Below are 19195 nucleotides of genomic sequence, written 5' to 3'. Positions count from 1 at the left end.
CTGCCTGGCTTGACTGCAGCAGCTACTAACAGGTTATTTCTGTTATGCTACAGATGTTTCATTCTTTCCAATGATTGTTTCAAATCTGCTGGGATTTACACGTAAGCACTTTACAGAGCAGGGAACATCTAACTGCGAATGACTACTATTTTACTTTAAATAATTTGTAAAACCATGAGAGATAGCGTCCGGAATAAAAAGTGTAATAATCTTAACACTGATGGATCTAAATGCTGCAGCACATAATAATCTTAACATTGGTGGATCTAAATGCTGCAGCAGTTTTTCTTAAAAAGGGTTACCTGCTCAGGTTTCTTCATTTAGCAAATGAGAAAGATCTTCAGGACGGGTCTGTTGTTAACGCTGGATCCATTCTGAGTGAAACAGCACAGACGCATTATTCATCAAACAGTGAAGAAGAAGAAGAAGAAGAAGAAGAAGAAGAAGAAGAAGAAGAAGAAGAAGAAGAAGAAGAAGATGCAAAATCACAGTGAATGAAAGATAGCTTGGATTAATGTGACATAACACTACTTGAGAGTGTTTGTGTTTATGTGAAACACTAACAGCCAGTTTGATGTGCCTGTGACAATTCGTTGAAATTTGACCCCCATTCTGTAGTGACCACAGCGATTTATCGTTAAATACTCTGTCTAAAGAGAAAGACAATACAAGTAATGGTGCATGGCTTATAGAAGCAGTTTTTAGAGACTGTAATCCAAGAGGTTTTTAATAAAGGCAGGACTTTGTGCAGCATATGCAGGATTAATGTAGAGGTTTTAGTAAGAGGTGACATTCCTCACACTGGAATGTCCAGTATGCATTGATAAGAGAAATTGCTTTGGTCTTTATTCATGAGCTACATATTTAAATAATATATTAGGACCACTTGTGATTTGCAAGCTGCGCTTTCATGAAATTGCAGTTAACAGATAAAAGGAGGGACCCTGCGGAAACCTGCCACTGGCTACAAACATAGGCAGAGCAAGGTGAGAGTGCAGCATGCATATCTAAAGAACTGCTTTCTCTTTCCTTTCAGATTGGTTTGCTTTACTTTACAAAATACAATTTTATAGGTTGGTTACGTGCTGTAAGTACCTTGCTTTCGTTACCAGCATGTAAAGTGCTGTCGCCTGCAGAGCCAAAAGCATGGAAGTCATGTCAAGATTACATAAAGCTCTCGTTAAACCCAGTTCAGAATAGTGTTTATCAGCTCTGCTTACCTCACTACAAGATATATTGATTATTTTATTGCCCCTGAGAAGATATAGACACATTCTGAAATGTACGATCTACTGTAAGGAAACAGGTTAAAAGAACAAAACCTCTTCAGTTTAAAAGAAAAACTAGAGAGGTAACAGAAGTTTAAAAAACCCTAAATGGTATAGCTATATGTCTGTCTGCCTTCTGTGCTAGCTTGCATTATATAGTCCAGTAAGGTTTATATAGTACAGGCAAAAAGGAGTCCCTTTTAAATACTTCCCCAGCATTCAGATGATATTCATAATGTAGCATTATAAAGGCTGGTGAGGTTTTTAATGGGAAAGCCTCTTTCATCACTGTCTAAAGATGTGTTTGAACATTTCTGTTACTGTGGGGTCATATGGCCGACTTAATCAGTTAGTGTGCAGACAAAAAGTCATACACAGAATACATATTAAAAAATGTGTGTGCCTTTTTTTATTCTATACAGTTGCCATGGAAATGCGTCAATGCTTAGGGCAGGGGGCTCTCCAAGGTTGACCACATTTGTTAACGGTTTCTCCTGATCGATCTCTGGAGATCAGAATAGTTGGTATTTTAAGCCATATGTGTTTATATGTTCACTCCTACAAGATTTAAATGAGGTAATGCACTTGAAGACTGTGCATCACATCTGTAACTGCATGCATGGGCTCTCATTCCAAGTGACCGCCAGGAACCTGCCACACATTGATCAATGAAACATTTCAGCAGCAATAAACTTTGAGTAGCTTTGCACTGAGAAGGTTGACTTCAATACAACATGACATGGCACAGAGATAAAGGCCAAATGGTCTTGTGGAAGTGAAGGGTGTCGAAAGCGATGAAGGTATTTTACTAGTAACACATTTACTGGTAAAATGTGCAGGTGCCTGAAAAAGTTTATTTCTGTTGTTTTTTTGTTTTGTTTCAACTACAAGGAAGACAGTTAGCGCCAGGCACTGCCAGTTGCGTTGGTGTTGTGACATGGACACAACTGATTACCAACGTCTCAAAGTGATGGAAGAGGGTATTTATAATGCTGACCCCTGCTGGTGACAAGAGAGATGTCAGTAAGATGTAAACACAGATTAATGGACCTTTTGTATTTAGCTTAGGGTAATTCCTCTATTTAAAACTGGCCCATATCATTTTAATGGATCTTTGTGGTATAATACTTGCCCGGGGATTGAGAAGTAGCTAGAAATGATTTGCTTCTGTATGTGGTCTAAAGATTCTTCACAGTACTGTAATTTAAAGCACAGACAAAGTAAGAATGGCTTCATGATAGCTAATATTATGTCAAGTAGAAGCAACATAATTTATTTTTGTAAAGGAATACTTAGGACTAAACCATGTGGGACTTACTTTCACAGAATGCCAATTTAAAATAAAGTAGTTGTGATGAAGATTAATCTTGAACTCGGCATACAGAGAAGGTTCAGGCTATCACTTTCTCTGGCCTTGAAATTAATGAGTACAACAAATGTATATATGAAGTTTAATTACATTCTGAAAAACCAAAAATTGCACAAGGATTCATTTGCACTGCAACATATAGGAAAGTCTCTGGCATGAGAATCAGTTCAAGATACTGGAGTTGTACAGTCGTGGTGTTGATCTATCAAGAGCATTTGGCTGTAGGCAGTTGTCCTGTCATTGAAAATATTTTGCTACTACAGTTGTAGGAACATTAAGTTAATTATTCTTTTATGCAAACTTGCATTTGATTACGAATTGAATAAGAATTATAATGAACAGTACAATCAAACAACAAGAAGGTTTAATGAACAGCAGCAGTTTATTGAATACAGAAAAGAAAAGATAGGAGTCATACAAAGTCAGAAATAGATTAGTCAGTTTTAACATTGATAAATTGAAAGCAATTAGGTTTCATGTGTAAAGGTGCCGATCAAAGGCCATGCTTAATGACCCTTAATGCCTGGGCAAACAGCCTGCTTGTCCCTCTCGTTCTGTTCTTCCATGATGACCTTCAATTCCAGAAGGAATTCAATAGCACATTCTATATGCTTGGTCCATACAATCTTCAATAGCAGTGTGAGCTAACACAATTCGTGCGCTGGTAGATTCTAACTTGTTCGGCTGAAGAAGGTGGTTGGTTTACGGCAGGTTTCACCAGTCGGTCTTTGCTATGCTTCGTCCTGTTGCCGGTCAGTCCAGCCTGTCGCCTGTGTCTCTGTACAGCCGTTGATGTAGAGACTTGTGGTTATGTCAGTACTGTTGGGACACACATGAGCAGCGCGGCATCGCCAGCGGGGAGTGGTGAGGGGCGCTACCGCAAAATTGATGGACACACAATAGTGAATGTGGCGGCGGTTTCTAAAGTAAATCATGCCCCTACCCATACAGCCAAACTAGCCACAGATTATCGACCGGAGTTTCAGTGATGATGACGAGACCGAAGAGGAAGAATTTCAAACAAAATTATATACCGTTTAGCAGCATAAGTCCAGTACATGCAGTGGACCAGGACAAGGAAAGAAACGGGAGGAATTGTAGCCTACAGTGCAACAGTTTGTTTCCCATCATCTCAACGCTACCTTGTCCTTCAATAGTGAGCTTATTTAATAAACGTTACAAAACTGAAATGTGCATGTATTGCTTCACTCTGTGCTTGAGATTTCTTAGTTGCATTTTAAATAAACGGCAGTGAAAGATGTGTTAATTTAGAAGGGCAACCCTTCCCTGCGGGAAAATGTCTCAGCTGCAAAATATCGCTTGCCTAGTGATATTTTTTCATTCTAAACTTCTGCCGCTGCGACATTTTTTCATCCATGTGAGTTCAATCTCATAGAAATAAATGGTGAGCGGTATGAGTGGCAAAATGGTGCTTTTTCTGCACTGCTCATGAGTCCTCCAGGCTTTAAGGGACCAGAGTTTCCTTCGCTCGGAAGCTGAAAGTCAAAGCAGGATAATCGAAGCAAAACAGCGTAAAAGCTTGATATGACAAGAGCAGCAAATAGTTATTTTTGTTATCTTATATAGCTTTCTGCTGTTTTCAGTCTTGTTTCCTTTCGTTAGCATTTCTTGCGTTCAGTTTAACTGGGTCTCTGGGGAAATAGAACATATTAACTGAACACATTTATAGTCATGGTTAACACCTTGATTCTCAGCCTCTGTAGATGTATCAGGTGAGATCTGTGTTTTTCCACTGTTTGCGTTATCGTCGCTGTTCTTGTCTCAAGTTTCAAGTTTCTGCAACGGTGATGAATGTCTTTATTTTCAAGTTCTTTCAATTAACCCTTTACTGGGTATAGTTCCTATACAGAAGCAGAATTTCAATTGTAGAACATGTCCTTTTTTATCAAGTTTGATAGGGCTGAACAGCTGTTCAATATTGAACAGTTTATTAGATAAATGAAGCGATGAACTTCTGTGGAGGAGATGCAGCGGGAATAACTTTGATGCGCTTCTATCAAAGTGCAATACTGAGGAGGTTGGTAAAGAACTGACGCAGCGTGCAATTGAACACTGTGCAATATGCCAACATGGTGGGAAGATGATCAACTTGTGCTTGTAACCCTTTTATGAGTTTTTAATGCCTGTAAATCTGAGCGCGTTAACCCTTTAAGTGCCACCACAACCATTAACCCATTAAGCACCAAATTACATTTTCTTTGACACACGCTGTAGTTATGTAACTTGGTGCATTGCAATTAGACTTAACCTTTGCGGTTAATGCAACTAGCATAAGTTATCATAACAATATATTTAAAGAGAAAATAAAAATAACAGGTAGGCGACAGTTAGAAATGCTCCAAAAACTACAAAGTGGCCTGTCCTCAAATGAGGACAATGGTACTTAATGTGCCAAATGGGAAAGAACAGCCAGCACAACACTAGACTGACTCGGGTGAATCTGTTTTGTTAGGACACAGAGATCTAAGTTCACTTCCTGTGTTTCAGGTAAAAGGACCCCCCTCCCATAAACAACGTGGTGTGTGGTAGGGTTATATTATGTGTTACACGGGAAGTGAAAGGAGGGAAGAGGTGAAGCATGACGAATGGCCATCGTCGCCTGTCTCAAAGTAAAAAACAAAACTTGCATACAAAAAAAAATGCAGACTAACACAGCATTTGTGAGATAATTGCTAACCAGAAGAAGCATGAAAAGGACTTTCTAAATCCTTAATTATTTCCCACTAGTGTACTGATGGCAATATTACCCTAACCTGTCACATCAAACATTAGCGTGCCTTCAGATCAGGGCACTTAAGTATCACAGTGACCAATTCAATAGAAAGCAATGCCCACTGTTTCAAGCATTGCTTTAAGCATTGCATGTAATGAGTCTGGAAAATAGTTTAGTGTCTAAAAAGCAACTAATGTCATTTCCATTGGCTCCACATGCTAATACACTTATAGAAGGAAACATACCAATTTAATTCCTGACGGGAGCTTTTACTGGATCCAAGTTGTTTTCTAATACTTAATCTCAGCTAGCTTTTATTGAAACATCACTACATCCAGCCATGTGCTAAAGATGTATGTATTTTAGCTATAATCACAAAAGCATAAATGAAGCATCTATTTTGAGTGCAATGTCAGTACTGTTGTAATGAGTGGTGAATTGCATACTACAGCATGATGAAATTAACACAGCATCGACAGACTTAATGAATACTTTAGAGAATGTTAAATGCAGTTTTAAGAAAATAGATTTTGAGCAATAATTGGTGGTCTTTTTTTGGGGGGGGGAGTAGTAGGTGCTTCAATTACTTAATGTGTTAGCATGGTGAAAAAACAAATTGCCAAATACTACAGAGAATAACTCTTAGTTGCATGTAATCCAGAATACCTGACATCAAGGTTTTTGCAGCTTTTTTTTTGCTCAGTTAAAGAGCATGGTTTCCGTTAGACTCAGAGGTAATGCTTCTTAGTCAACTATAAGGCTTTGAAAGCCAATGAGAAAATGCTTCCTCAGTCAGGACCTACTGAAGTGCTGACAGCACTGATTTATTTGGGTACAATCTTGTCTAACGCAATTACAGTAAAAATGCAGACAAAAACTCTCAAGGCAGTGTGTGTGTGTGTGTGTGTGTGTGTGTGTGTGTGTGTGTGTGTGCGCGTTTTTAATAATCTCCCTGCTCCATTTCAGAAACCCTTGCAGTGGCAAGCACTAACCAGCACATTTCCTGAAACAGGTGACATTTCCCATCTCTGAGAGACATTGCAAATTATGTCAAAGATTAACAATCAAGTGTGAACTCACCATTACTTTGAATTAATTTATTGAAATGTAACCTTAGGTTTTGTCATACATACCCAACAAAACAAGATTTCAAGTCACATGTCAGCACATTTAATTACAATATGATTATTACCAGTATGCTGTATTCATGCCAATGTGCCTTAACAGGAGCTCTGTGGAACACATGACTCTAAATCTGCCACTGGATGAAAGTGCAGGTATGTAAGATGGGAATACTATGGAAGCTGTTTCTGCCCAAGTTGGACTACAATAGTGTCTTTTGCCAGATGCTTGTTTTTTTATTCATGTTTGTTGAATTTTATTCCGTCCCACCTGCACAATTTTGCTAATTTTAAGGTACTTTCTTTCCTATACAGTCAACTAATATTCATTACATCTCAAAATAGCATTTCCTTTGCCATGACAGCCCCACGCTGTAGCGTGAAGCAACAGTATCTCTCTAAAGCACTATCAAGTTGTCTGTTTTTTAAATTGCAGACGCAACGCAGGCAGGCTGGACACCTACATTGTGCACATGCAAATAGAGACAACGGCAGGTTTCCATGGAATGCGTATGGAATGCAAAGAGCCGAGTTTTCAGGCTGAGGTTCTTTAAAGTATGAAAAAACGACTGATAGATGTAAAGCTTATTTAACTCAGCTGTAATCGTCCATCTCCAGGACCTTGGTTTTATTAGCCCCTTTAAAAAAGTATCACGTCATTTACAATGCACACTTTTTACCAGCAGGAATTTCGCAAATACGGTAATTTAAAATCAGCGGCTGTTTGTTGTGACTTAAGAAACAGCAAGGATTTTGTTGGCACGGAAACTGCTGTGAGATTGTGGAAAAGGCTAGTTCTTCTTGAACTTGTAGAGATGCATAATACATTAATTTAATCACTATGTATATATAAGATTACTTCTTACCAATCCGGAGACAAGGATATTGGTCACTGAAATTACATGTTTTATAATGAAGGGGATTATTATTATTATTATTATTATATTATTATTATTATTATTATTATTACTATTATTATTATTATTTTTTAATAGCTGTAGTTAAATATTAGGTGTAGACACACTTGCTCTACTTGAAAACAGGCTTGAATATGACTCGTGCCAAGTTTCCAATCACCCACAGGGAGCGTTCATGTGAGGTTCTGGTGGGGCTAGTTTGCCTCATAGCTTGCAGCCACCATTAGAGGTCAGGCAGTCACTGAATCCAGGTGGAGATTTCCCAAGCTTGGTCCTTCCCTTCTGGGTTCAGTAGCTTGGAATGCCTCTGTTGCTACATGGCAAACTGAAATGCTTTCACTTGTTCTCACCGACATATACATGAAATGATCATGACTTCTGAACATCTCTTTAGAAAGAGATAAGCAGCATGCTAAACCTGGACATTTAAATATACTGTTGTAAGATTAAACACAAACAGATAGAAGTGTAATGACATTCTCTTTTTTTAGCGAGCTGCTTCTCATAAAAGTCAACAGTTATGAAACCATGTTTTTTAGAGAAAAAGAGAAATTCTGAATGCCATGTTTATCTGTCTTCAAAACTGGCGAGTTCATTCTGATTTAACTAACAACACTGATGCACTGTTCTTGCCCTCGCTCCAAATGCTTTGCAAGCTCGTACTTTCTTAGATATGGTAATTGATGCTGGGTGAAATTGAAAAGCCCCTGTGGGAAAGCTTCCCAAAGAACATCAATCAGCGTCCCACTCGCTGTTTGTGTTACACATCATCTTATTAAGCCAGCAAACTAATACAATTCTATAAAACAATCTGAAACCCCACTGCCTTGTAAGCTTTAATACTTGGTAAGCAATTAGGCTTCTAGTTTTCCTTTTCTTAAAAACATTAAACATCATCTTCAAATTACTCTTCGTCTTTCTCATTCCACTGCATGAGATAAGCCCCCACAAGCCCTTTTTAAAAGTGTACTGAGGTATAAAAGCCAAAGTATCATAAAACAGTAGAAACAGAATGAAAGCATGGCAAAGAACAAGTGACAAAGCATGGAAAATGCTTAACAAATGCAATATAAATTATTGTATGGCTTATATCAGGCTCCAGCGTTTCTGTTATCTGTATATTAATTGACAGAGAAATGTTGTGTTGAAATTGTTTCTCTATAATAACCCTACATCTCTGTGGTTGGGGAACGAGCAGTTTTGGTTTGAGAATTTCTTCTTACAGGTTTTTGCAAAACAGAGGAGAATTCCCCTGCAAAACCATTTTGCCAAGAGAATGAACACATTCTCAATTATTTAATAAACACACTCGCAGTGGTTCCCAACGCCAGACCTCTAGATCTAGTCCAGTCCAGATATTTATTCCAACCAGGTACTAAAGTAGTTACCTCAGAGGTGTCCAATCCTGGTCCTAGAGGGCTGATGTCCTGCTGGTTTTTGTTCCAACTGTGCCCTAAATTACTTAATTAGAACAATAATTGGTACAATTAAGTAACTTGGGACACAATTGGAACAAAAAACAGGAGGGACCAGGATTGGACACCCCTGAGTTAACTGGACTAGCTGTGGGACACTTCATTTAATTCAGGCTTTGGCTGGTACAAAATCCTGGACCAGCACATGGGCCAGAGTTGGGAACCACTGCACTATTGATTACAAACAACAAGCAAAGCATCTTAAACACTGACTAGATTATAAACAATGTTGGCAGTGCAGTCAGCAGTAGAGCCATGCTTGGGTATTCTGGTGCAAAGCCCCTGCCTCTGAAACATGTTATCTTCATATTGTCTTACTGAACACAGATACTCTCGCAGTTCATTTACCAGTGCTACTCCACCCAAGAATAATCTACAGGTGGCTCTGGTTTATTTTTGTACTTCATTTTCAAAGAGTCCTGATAGATAACGGTGGGTACTCATTTGAGCTGTCGTGTTTTCAGTCATTTAGAGTCAACAAGAAAGATGTTTTGTGATTAGTTGGTGAATAATGAATAAGACTGCAGCTGGTCTGTGTCGCTCCCTGCTCTCTCTTTCCCCAAACTAAGTATAAAGATTCAATGGACTTTGCATGACAATTTGTATCTTTGTTTTTTGGCCAAGGCTTTGAAAACAGCCTACTAATAGACTAAAGGCAGGCTTGAGTTATTGTAAACATTTTTACTAAAAGCCTAGCGGTACGCCGTGAGCAGAAAGCCTTCAACACAGCATTGTGCACTGGATGTATATTGATAAATAATGATGCTGGAATAGACAGTAGGCTTAGCAGCCGTGTGCACTGAATGCATATGATGCTGGAATAGTTAAGCAGCCACAAAGATTCACGCAACGCACTCAAAATAGGATATTAAACAGCTAAGACATTAAATATTATGAACATGCAGGTAATATAAAGCATACATTTAAGCTTTTTAGCAAAACAAAATTCATCTAAGTTGAAACAACATTTGCATAAGTCATACTGTTGACAACAAACCCCACAAATGTATTAAAGAGAAGTTAGTTCTGGGCTGCTTGCCATACTCTTAAACGTAGATCACGGAATTTGGCAATTCAGAGGCTTGTTAGTCTATATAGTACTAAAAATGCATTATTACTAAGGATGCTTGTATTTACCATTTACATACAGAGGAAATATTATTATGCCAAAGTAACAGAACTTTAGAGTTTGCATGTTTTTGTTATGCAAAAGTTGCATATGTCTCAGTGAAAGTTGTATTTGTTTTATTTGTATTACACTACGATTAATGAGGTTTTGACAATGAAAATCTACAGAAGGGGCTTCAAATACTGTGTTGTAATTGCTGTTATAATTACATCGACTGTACTTGTATATATGTATGCTCTAATGTATTAAATATACAGCAAAAACTTAAACAAAACATGAGATATGAGTTCACTGTTCTTTTTCTTTGACCTTGAGAGCCACAAGGGCGAAAGAATCAACAGGGGGTCCTGAGTTACAGAGGAGCAGGAGCAGGAGGTGAAATGAAAAGATGTGGAGGCAAGAGAAAATAACTGAACCTGCATAAATGAACTGTCCAGGGGAGCAGTAAGACAGGAATTGAGAATTACAGGTTGTGTTTAGAAATCTGCATTCCTGCTTTTAAACATATTTGATTTAGTATGCAAGACCTTCAGCAAGAATAATAAAAGAGTTCTAGTGATATCAAATGCTAATATATTCACCCCTAACGTAAAGTTTGAAATGATTTATAATTGTTATGTGTGCCAGTACTTCTAATTAGCAGTTTAAAAAGACCCTTTTAAGTGTTTCTCTCTCAAGAAGCCATGACAATCTTCGATTTTAGTTCTGATGAATTCACAAGCCTTTGTCTTTGTACTTCTGGTCTTAAATAGAAAGTAATTTAATAAACCTTTTTTTTTTGTATGCGACACATCCAGGTATTGAAAATCTAGCTTTGTACAATATTTTAAAACAAGCAATGATATTTGATTTGTATCAAATCTGGACCACAAAAATAAGTCTTTAAAAAATGAACAAATACATTTTAAAAAACGTCAAACTGGTCAAGCAGATTTTTTTTTTTTTGTACTGCAACAAAGCAGTGTACTTCTAACATTACAGTGATTCCAGCTAACAGAACAATGCTGTGCATGTTGCATGCAATGCACATCCACTATTTAGTAGACCTCTATTGTGAAGTTTTGAATGCAATCTATATATCTTATCAATAGCGTATTTGTATCTGCAATCACAGTAGGTTAAATACACCTCTCATTGCAGACCTTGCTGTCTTGCACGTTCAAGGTCATTTTATCTGGAGAGTATAATTGAGCCCACCTCTTCTGGGTCGTCTTTCCTGTTAGTAACCAATCAGCTGCTTCCCCAAACGACTGACATCCTTTGCAGCCGTTAAGAGCCCAAAGACAATGCTGGGGTGAACTGAGCCAGGAAGTGCAATTGTAAGACATTTCCTGGAAGTGAGGCAAGCAACCTGAGAACATTCTTTTACCAATAAGATGCCATGCTTTAAAATGAAAATATGCATTTGCTACATCATCTTTCTATCAAAGCTGCACATTTGCGACCGATATACTCAACAGAATTGCACAACAGGCAGTATTTATGAAGGCATTTCATGAGCTACAGCCACTTTAATTAAATAACTTTTTAAGTTTAAAATGTAGCAGTATTCCAGTATTATAAATAATTTTAATTTAAATAGCATCATCATGATATTAAAAAAAAAAAAAAAGATCTAGTAAGTGCAGAGCCAGGCTGTGTCGACACTCAGGATGAAGAGAGCTTTTCCTTCACCTTGTCCTCAACGTTGACAAAGTATTTCATTTTAGCCAGAAGCATCTTTGCCTTTTTAAGGTCTCCTGAAATACAGACAATACATTTGTCATCCACTATTACCACTATAGATCACATTCAAAAGAGTAATATATTATCTGTCCGATACAGCATGTGCTTTGTACCTGCTTCAGTTCAGCCCCACAGTGCCACCTTTTGAATGGAAATATACTGGGTGGCTCCAGTTGGAGATACAGAATATGGTCCCAGAATTCTTCGCAAGGATCAGGGAAGAGACTGTGGAGGAAAACTACCAACTCCCTGTAAGATTCAAAGTTAACAGCAGCTGTCCATCAACTTCCTTACTGTGTGACAGTGTGTAGGGTATTAGCATACACCTCTATGGGAGTCTATGGGATCATACAGCAGGCAGTGTCCACCTGCTCTTAGGCTTTATCCATGAGACTGAACCAAAAACCAAGCTGCTTTTAATGTGTAGAGCATTTCAGAGACAATTGTTCACAGACCTTTTTAATCTCGACAGGAAAACACAAGGTGATACCATGATCCCCTTTGCAAAAAAGCAAGTGCTAGTGTAATGGCATTGTGGACAAAATATGAGCCATGACCATACCGTCTTATAACCTTGTCCATGTTACAAAGAGCCACTTTATAACCAGTGAGCACTGGAATATGATGTGTTTATTCTCAAGTCCCACACATTCTCATTCTGACAAAAAAAATCAATACCCAGATTAATTTGATGACCATGATTTGATTCAGTTAAATTATATACATGACCCACCCCTAAACAGATTCATTTGCGATACCCTGTAAATATAAAAAGTACCTTTGCTGAACGACTCACGGACGTCTCTGATCAACTCTTGCAATCTGTCTGTGAAAAAAAAAAAAAAAAAAAAAAAGACAAATTAACAGAGTTAATTGAGCAAGACAGCCTCAATAAAGGAGCCTGGAAAACTTTTTTTTTTTTTTTTTTCACAATTATATATTTCTAAGTGTTTTAATAAAACAATTACAACAGCCTATAGATGTAAACACTACGATAAATATAAAATGCATGTGTGATATATCATTAATACAGCTCATGTACTGGGTCTAACTGATGTGTGCTCGGAAACTCACGTGATTAATTCAATTGACAGTATCTTCCTAATATTATCATTGAACCACAAAAGACGCTCTCCTCACCAGTCCATTATGTCGAAGTAGTTCCTGTCCTCATCGGACGGCTGAAGAACTTTGCACGTCGTGCAGAAGTAAGTGTGAGTTTGTTGCAGACTTTCCCCGCAATTCCAACACTTCTGCGTTTTTGAAACTGTGCAGAAAGTCCTGGGGACAGTGTGGCGGTGCTGTTAAAAACAGCCTGGCAGCGGTCGCCTACTGTCGTGTTTCCAAACATTTCCAAAAACGTGGAAGTGGGAGATTGTGTCTTGTCGAACTGTCAGTGTAATTTTCATTTAAGAAAGCTGGTTGGAAATCAGAACAGGTTGCTGTTGTCGATTTCAGCGATTTAGAAAACGAATGCCTAGTATTCCCCAAGCATATACTGTGAGCTTGAGAAGAGACAGCTGGCCGTAATCGATTTAGAACTAGCATGTCTTTCCGAATAATATTCTACGCTGCTTGCTTCCTCAATGACAGATGAAAACACAGCCATGCTTCTCTGTTGAACAACTCTCCGGCAAAAAGAGGACATACTACCAAAATCACTTCCGGGTAAATTTCTAAGAAATTACACCAGAAACATTGTAATGCACGCTGTAGCTGTCAGCTTAATTTCTTAAAGCGTAATGTGTGTCTCTTTCTCTCTCTCTCTCTCTCTCTCTCTCCCCCGAGTATAGAAAGTTTTACAGACGCGTGATTGTAGTTTTAGCTCGAATATTTGGAAGCCGACCTGTTGCTGTCTCGTGAACTGCATTTCCCAAGCTTTGCGCTGATTTGTGATTGGTTGAGGCTTGTGGTTGGTTGATTTTGTAAAACGTCACCGTTTTGTTCCCTGTGATTGAGGAAACACCGAGGTTAGGTGTTTTTTGGTACACGCTTGCTTGCATGCATGCTGTATTAATAAGGCGGTTAGTAAATACAGTATTTCACTAATTAGGACTGTCCTGCAGGGTGTAAGGCTACGGTGAGTGACCAAAAAAAATGTATTAGTAATACTGCAATTAAAGTTTTTATTAGTATATTGCTTTTTTTGTTATAGTTTTAATATATGGATATTGATAAATGCATACCAATTTTAGTTCTTATCCTGTAGAGCGAAAGCGGCTTTTTCAGTGTCGGCTATATAAGTTTTTTTTTTTTTTTTTTTTAGTTCTGTTATTCTGAAAGTTTTTTGATTGGTTGATGAATTAATGAAAAACTAAAGTGAATATATAAAAGTAACATGCATATGTGTCATTTACACTGGTGTTTTGAATTGCACTAAAGCTGCCCTAACCCCAACCACAATTCTTCTCGTACATTATAGTTACTATACGATAGCAATCCCTTGCTCAGTGTAGTAGGCTTGAGTCCAGTGACTTGCCCGTGATTGCTACCAGGTCGGCGAACTGTCTTGCTTTCTCTAGAGAGTACCATAAAACAAAGAAGGGTGTCAATTTTTAGTGCAACACAGCTTGGCGGCATTTGTATTGATTGTCAAATTACTATAGCTTCAAGCAAGGAAGCCCACATGGAAGTGTGCCAGAAGACACGCCTCAGTAAACAGTGTGTTTGGGAGGAGGAGGAGGTGTGGGGGAAGTATCACAAAGGAATATCCGCTAGATAGAAATGCCATCAGGGCATCGGGTGATTCAAAAGGTTAGGGTCAGGTTTTAGGGTTGTGGTTGTGTTAGGGTCAGGGTGGGTTGATGCCCTAGAAGACATTTTCTAGTGGATAGTCCTTTCTGCTGCATGGGGGAGGGGGGGACAGTAGTAATTATGGTATGTTATGTATTCCTAGAGAATTTCAAGAGCCATGTCTAAAGAGCCTGGTACCAGTGAGTCCCAGTCCCAGACCCAGTCCCAGTCCCAGACCCAGTCTCAGGGCAGCTCCAGTTCCTCCTCCAGTGGTACTCAAAGCTCAAGTCAGTCGTCCACAAGCTCGGGGACTCTCAGCTCCGTGGACACCGTGCCGACCCAGGAGCTGGCCTCCATCCCAGAGGAACCCGAGGAGCCCGTGCCACAGCCCTGGGGTCGCCTCTGGGCTCTAGGAAGAGGGTTCACAAATCTTGGTGAGACCATTGTGTACTGCAGTAGTAGATCTGTTTGATTGTCGCTGTGTTCTTACTTTTTTGTTACAAGCCCACTGTTATTGATACAGAATAGCATTCTCTGTTACACCTCAATATATGGGTCGGGAATAAGACTCCTATTGCATAGCGGTTTCACCCATTCCAAGTTTTAATGATTAGCCACAGCGTATAGGTAACAGGCTTAGGTGTGTCATATTAAACTCAAAGTAAAACCAGGAATAAGTCTAACTGCTATGCAGTGGAACTCTTTGTCCAGGACATTGGGATACATTGTTGTCTTTTTTTTTTCTCTTCCAAATTTGTTAAATAACTATTGTTTTTGCTTCTATTTCTATTTTAGACTGCATAAAGGAAAACTACTGGTTTGGAAGGCGGGCATGTGATTACACCTTCCAAAATACCGATAAATTATTAACTTACAGCAAAAGACATTTTAGAATATTCAGGGTAGGTAATTGACTTGGCACCACATGCAGAGCAGAACGAGACACACCTTTAAGATGGTGTTGCTGTTGACAGAAAATGATGCGTTGGAATGTTGCAAGTGTATTCTAAATGTTTGCAGAAGTGTTGTAACTGCCTAACTGTTGTGTTTAATTAGTGATCTTTGTGCGTAAGATCAGCAATTTGTATTTATGGAACATATTGTATGAACAGAGATCATAGCTATAACAAACTCAAAATTGCACAGTTGAAAACTATGTAGCAAAGGAACACTGCAGCGGGCTTATAAAATGCTGTTGTTAGCTACAACCCACTAAGCTATTGCAGGTTTACAATCTTCTCTAAAAAAGAAAGATTGTTGGCCCCACTTGCTGAATACTCAGCTCTTCCTATAGGAGCAGGGGTTTGCTTACATTGAGGACCACAGCGGCAATGGGACCTTTATGAATGGGCTGCTAATTGGGAAAGAAAACAGGTTACCGCTGGCCAACAATGCAGAGCTGGCTCTTTGCTTTCCTCAAAACAAAGGTGAGATTACTTTTATAAACTGTAACACCACTGAGTTAAAGGAATGCTAACCAGAGTGGATTTGAAATCGTTGGTTTCTCCGTCTTTTATTCATCTCTCTAGTTTTTGTGTTTTCTGACCTCACTGTCGATGAACAATCCAACCTCCCTCAAGAATTCAAAGAAAAGTACATTATTTCAAGAAAAATTGGATCGTAAGTAGAACGTGTTAGAGTGTTAACCCTAAACCAAAGCTTCCTACCTTTTTACATGCTGTTGCCACTGGTTTCAAGTTGAAACTGTATTGTTTAACACGGCAACGTTATTTTTTTATTTTATTTTTTTAGGGGTGTATGTGGAGAGGTGAAATTGGCATTTAAAAGGTCGACTTGCAAGAAGGTTGCAGTGAAAACTATCAGCAAAAAAGATTTTCTGTCAAGCACAGTGAGTATGGCCTGTGTTCAATACAGGGTTGACAGTTGAGTCTCTCTGTACACGTGACTTTGTCAGAAACCTGAGCATGTTGGCTTTCAAATTCATGTGGGTTTTTTTGTTGGGTTTTTTTCAGAACTTGTCTTCAAACGCTGAAAGGGAAATAGAAATTTTAAAGAAAATAGATCATGTAAGTTGAAATTCTGTTTAGCACCTGCATGCAAAGTACCATGTTTAAAAAGAAAAGTAAGCATACATTTCAGATTAGGAAAAATTGATAACAATGTCAAGTGTGTCTGTCCTTCGTTTTTTAGATGTGCTCCTCTTGACAATTTAAATTAAAAAAAAAAAAAAAAAAAGTGTAATTTAATACTCCTTTTAATTGTGTAGGACATTCAGACTAAAAAAATAAATATTATTTCCTTTTTTTATACTTCTAGCCCTGCTTAATAAAGACTGAAGATTTTTTCCAGACTGAAGAAATGTATTGTATTGTCTTAGAATTGTAAGTATCATTTTTTGGTCTTTTTGTGGCTGAAATGCGAGTGGCATGTAGAAAGAATAGATTGTACTGTAAATGCTGACACTCCTCCCTTCACAAGAGGATAGGTATTTGTGGCACAAAACCTAATGACAGGTAGAAAATGGCAACAATACCACATCTTGGTTCAGCCCTTGGCTAGTCAGTCGATGTGTCTTGATGAATGAACCGTAATGCATGGATCACACTTGAATAAAGACGCTTGGACCTGTAATATCATGTCTCACTTAATCCCAGCTAATTTGAGGCTGTTCTTGTAGAATGGAAGGTGGTGAACTGTTTGACAGAGTCCGCCAGTCAACGAAATTGAAAGAATCTACAGCCAAGCTGTTTTTCTACCAGATGCTTCTTGCAGTCCAGGTAGGTACAAATAGAACAGTGTAACCCACTTCATGTAGGCATCCCTGTGTGGAGAGCTTGCATGTGTTTGTAATTCTGCTGCTTTTTCAACTGCTCATAACTCGTAAACCAATATATTAAAATATGTATATATAAAAAAAAAAAACTAGTTTGGTTGTAGTTGCTTGATTTACACAGAAGTGCTTGACTTACTATATTTTTTAATGTAATTTTTTTATTTATAGTATCTCCATGAAAATGGCATAATCCATAGAGATCTTAAACCAGAAAATATACTGCTAGCATCCAATGAAGAATGCTGCCTTATAAAGGTAAGTGTGGTACAGTTGCTATATATATATATGTGTGTGTGTGTGTATATAAAATATAATTTTTTTTTTTTTAAGTTAACTATTTGTCTGAAACCTAGCTGGGTATTAACAAAATAATAATCATTAGTGACAGCTTTATTTCAAAATTCTTTCTTCAATCCTTAGATCACAGATTTTAATCAGTCGAAGATTTTGGACGAAAGCTCTCTGATGAGGTCTCTGTGTGGCACGCCCACGTACCTCGCGCCTGAGGTTTTCACAGATGCTACAACCGTCGGCTATAACCGGGCGGTGGACTGCTGGAGCCTGGGGGTCCTGCTTTTTGTTTGGTGAGTCAGGTTGGTGTATGTAGTTAAAGTAAATGACTCGTTAGTCAAATGTACTGTATAGTGAGGAGAATTTAAGCCCTTGCTTTCAGTGGAGACTCGCTCTGGCACAATGCGTGTGGTCTTTGCAGACATTTAGTTTTCTATTGACGCCTCAGGTGTTTTTGAGGTGGTCAGAAGCACGTTTGTGAAGTTAGCCTGGTTCTGCGAGTGAACTCGGGCTGGAGAGGCATTAAACAGGGTTTTCTGTTTTAGCCTTGGCGGATATCCTCCATTCCACTCTCAGGACACTAAGATACCGATTCGGGATCAGATCACCAGGGGCTACTACAGATTCCTTCCCTCAGCCTGGATGGAAGTTTCTGACCTGGGTAAGGCTAGCAAAGATAGTGGTCAGCATTCAATAGCCGTCATATGTGTTATGGAAACTGTGATCTTGCTGTATGTGGACCATTGCAGGGATATATTGGGCTCATTGCATAGCGGTTTCATCCATTCCCGGTTTTATTTTGAATTCAATAAAACACATCTGAGCTTGATACCAATACACTGTGGCTAATCAAGCTTGTATTAAAACCTGGAATGGGTGAAACTGCTATACAATAGGAGTCTTATTTTCATCTGCATTGCCTCTGGATTACAGAGCCGGTTGTAATTCATACAGTGGGTAGTACAGATCATTTTATGTATGCCGACAGATGAAATGTAATTAAAAAACACTCATTTTATATATAAAATATAAAGTTTCCAAGACGGTGACTCTGACACTTTCCTTCTCTTGTTTAAGCCAAGGATGTTGTAAAGAAACTGCTTGTTGTCAATCCAAAGGAAAGACTTACGATCGAACAAGCCTTGCAACACCCTTGGCTGCAGGTAAGAGTTCTAAACCATGCCCTTTACTTAGCAGTGTGTGTTTGGGTTAGGCAGGGTCTTGCAGTCACTGTTCTCCCATTGACGGTCAATCCCGTTCCTTTTCGATATGTTTAGGATGAGTTGATGAGAGAGACGGCTAAGAAGCTCATGTATCCAGAGACCTTAATGCCACCACCAACTGCAGTGGAGCAGCTGCAGCCCGGAGTAAGGACTGTTCATTTTTATCCTGTTCATTGTTCTGACTCTGCACGGCCTAATGTATTTCCTTCCTCTTTTTTTTTTAAAGGCTTCTACAAGCAGAAAGAGGCCAAGGGATGACGACGGTGATGGCCAGCAAGCCAAGCAGAAGCTGAGTGAATCATCTTCAGTTTGAAAAGTGTTTATCCAGGAATATAAATAAATTCGGTCGGGCCAGCCAGGTGGAGGAAACTAAAATTCCGGTAGCAGGCCATCTCCAATCAGTTTTAAAGTGCATT

General features: G+C 38.7%; 1 protein-coding gene and 1 long non-coding RNA gene across 3 annotated transcripts; one reads left to right on the top strand and one right to left on the bottom strand.

Annotated features, from left to right (window-relative positions):
* Positions 1-5827: 5827 nt before the first annotated feature.
* Positions 5828-13607, bottom strand: LOC121299477. The gene is made up of 3 exons (XR_005947421.1): positions 12879-13607; positions 11852-12564; positions 5828-11752 (listed from the first exon to the last, which is right to left on the bottom strand). It is a non-coding gene; the product is annotated as an uncharacterized LOC121299477 (long non-coding RNA).
* On the top strand, positions 12871-19113 carry chek2 (checkpoint kinase 2). Of its 2 annotated transcripts, none has more exons than XM_041227188.1 (15): positions 12871-12946; positions 14635-14905; positions 15267-15373; positions 15766-15898; positions 16001-16091; positions 16224-16320; positions 16445-16498; positions 16749-16813; positions 17110-17209; positions 17434-17520; positions 17686-17849; positions 18102-18217; positions 18634-18719; positions 18834-18923; positions 19006-19113. In XM_041227188.1, exons 2-15 carry the CDS (start codon positions 14650-14652, stop codon positions 19090-19092), a joined length of 1533 nt encoding a protein of 510 aa, XP_041083122.1. In that variant the 5' UTR covers positions 12871-12946; positions 14635-14649; the 3' UTR covers positions 19093-19113. The 2 variants fall into 2 exon arrangements, with proteins under 2 accessions (XP_041083122.1, XP_041083120.1); XM_041227186.1 differs by lacking the exon at positions 12871-12946 and adding an exon at positions 13704-13818.
* Positions 19114-19195: the final 82 nt, after the last annotated feature.

The sequence above is a fragment of the Polyodon spathula genome, chromosome 25, assembly GCF_017654505.1.
Source record: "Polyodon spathula isolate WHYD16114869_AA chromosome 25, ASM1765450v1, whole genome shotgun sequence".
NCBI classification, from domain to species: Eukaryota; Metazoa; Chordata; class Actinopteri; order Acipenseriformes; family Polyodontidae; genus Polyodon; species Polyodon spathula.
The sequence above is the reverse complement of the archived record's forward strand: the minus strand, read 5'-3'. Positions and strand labels throughout refer to the sequence as shown.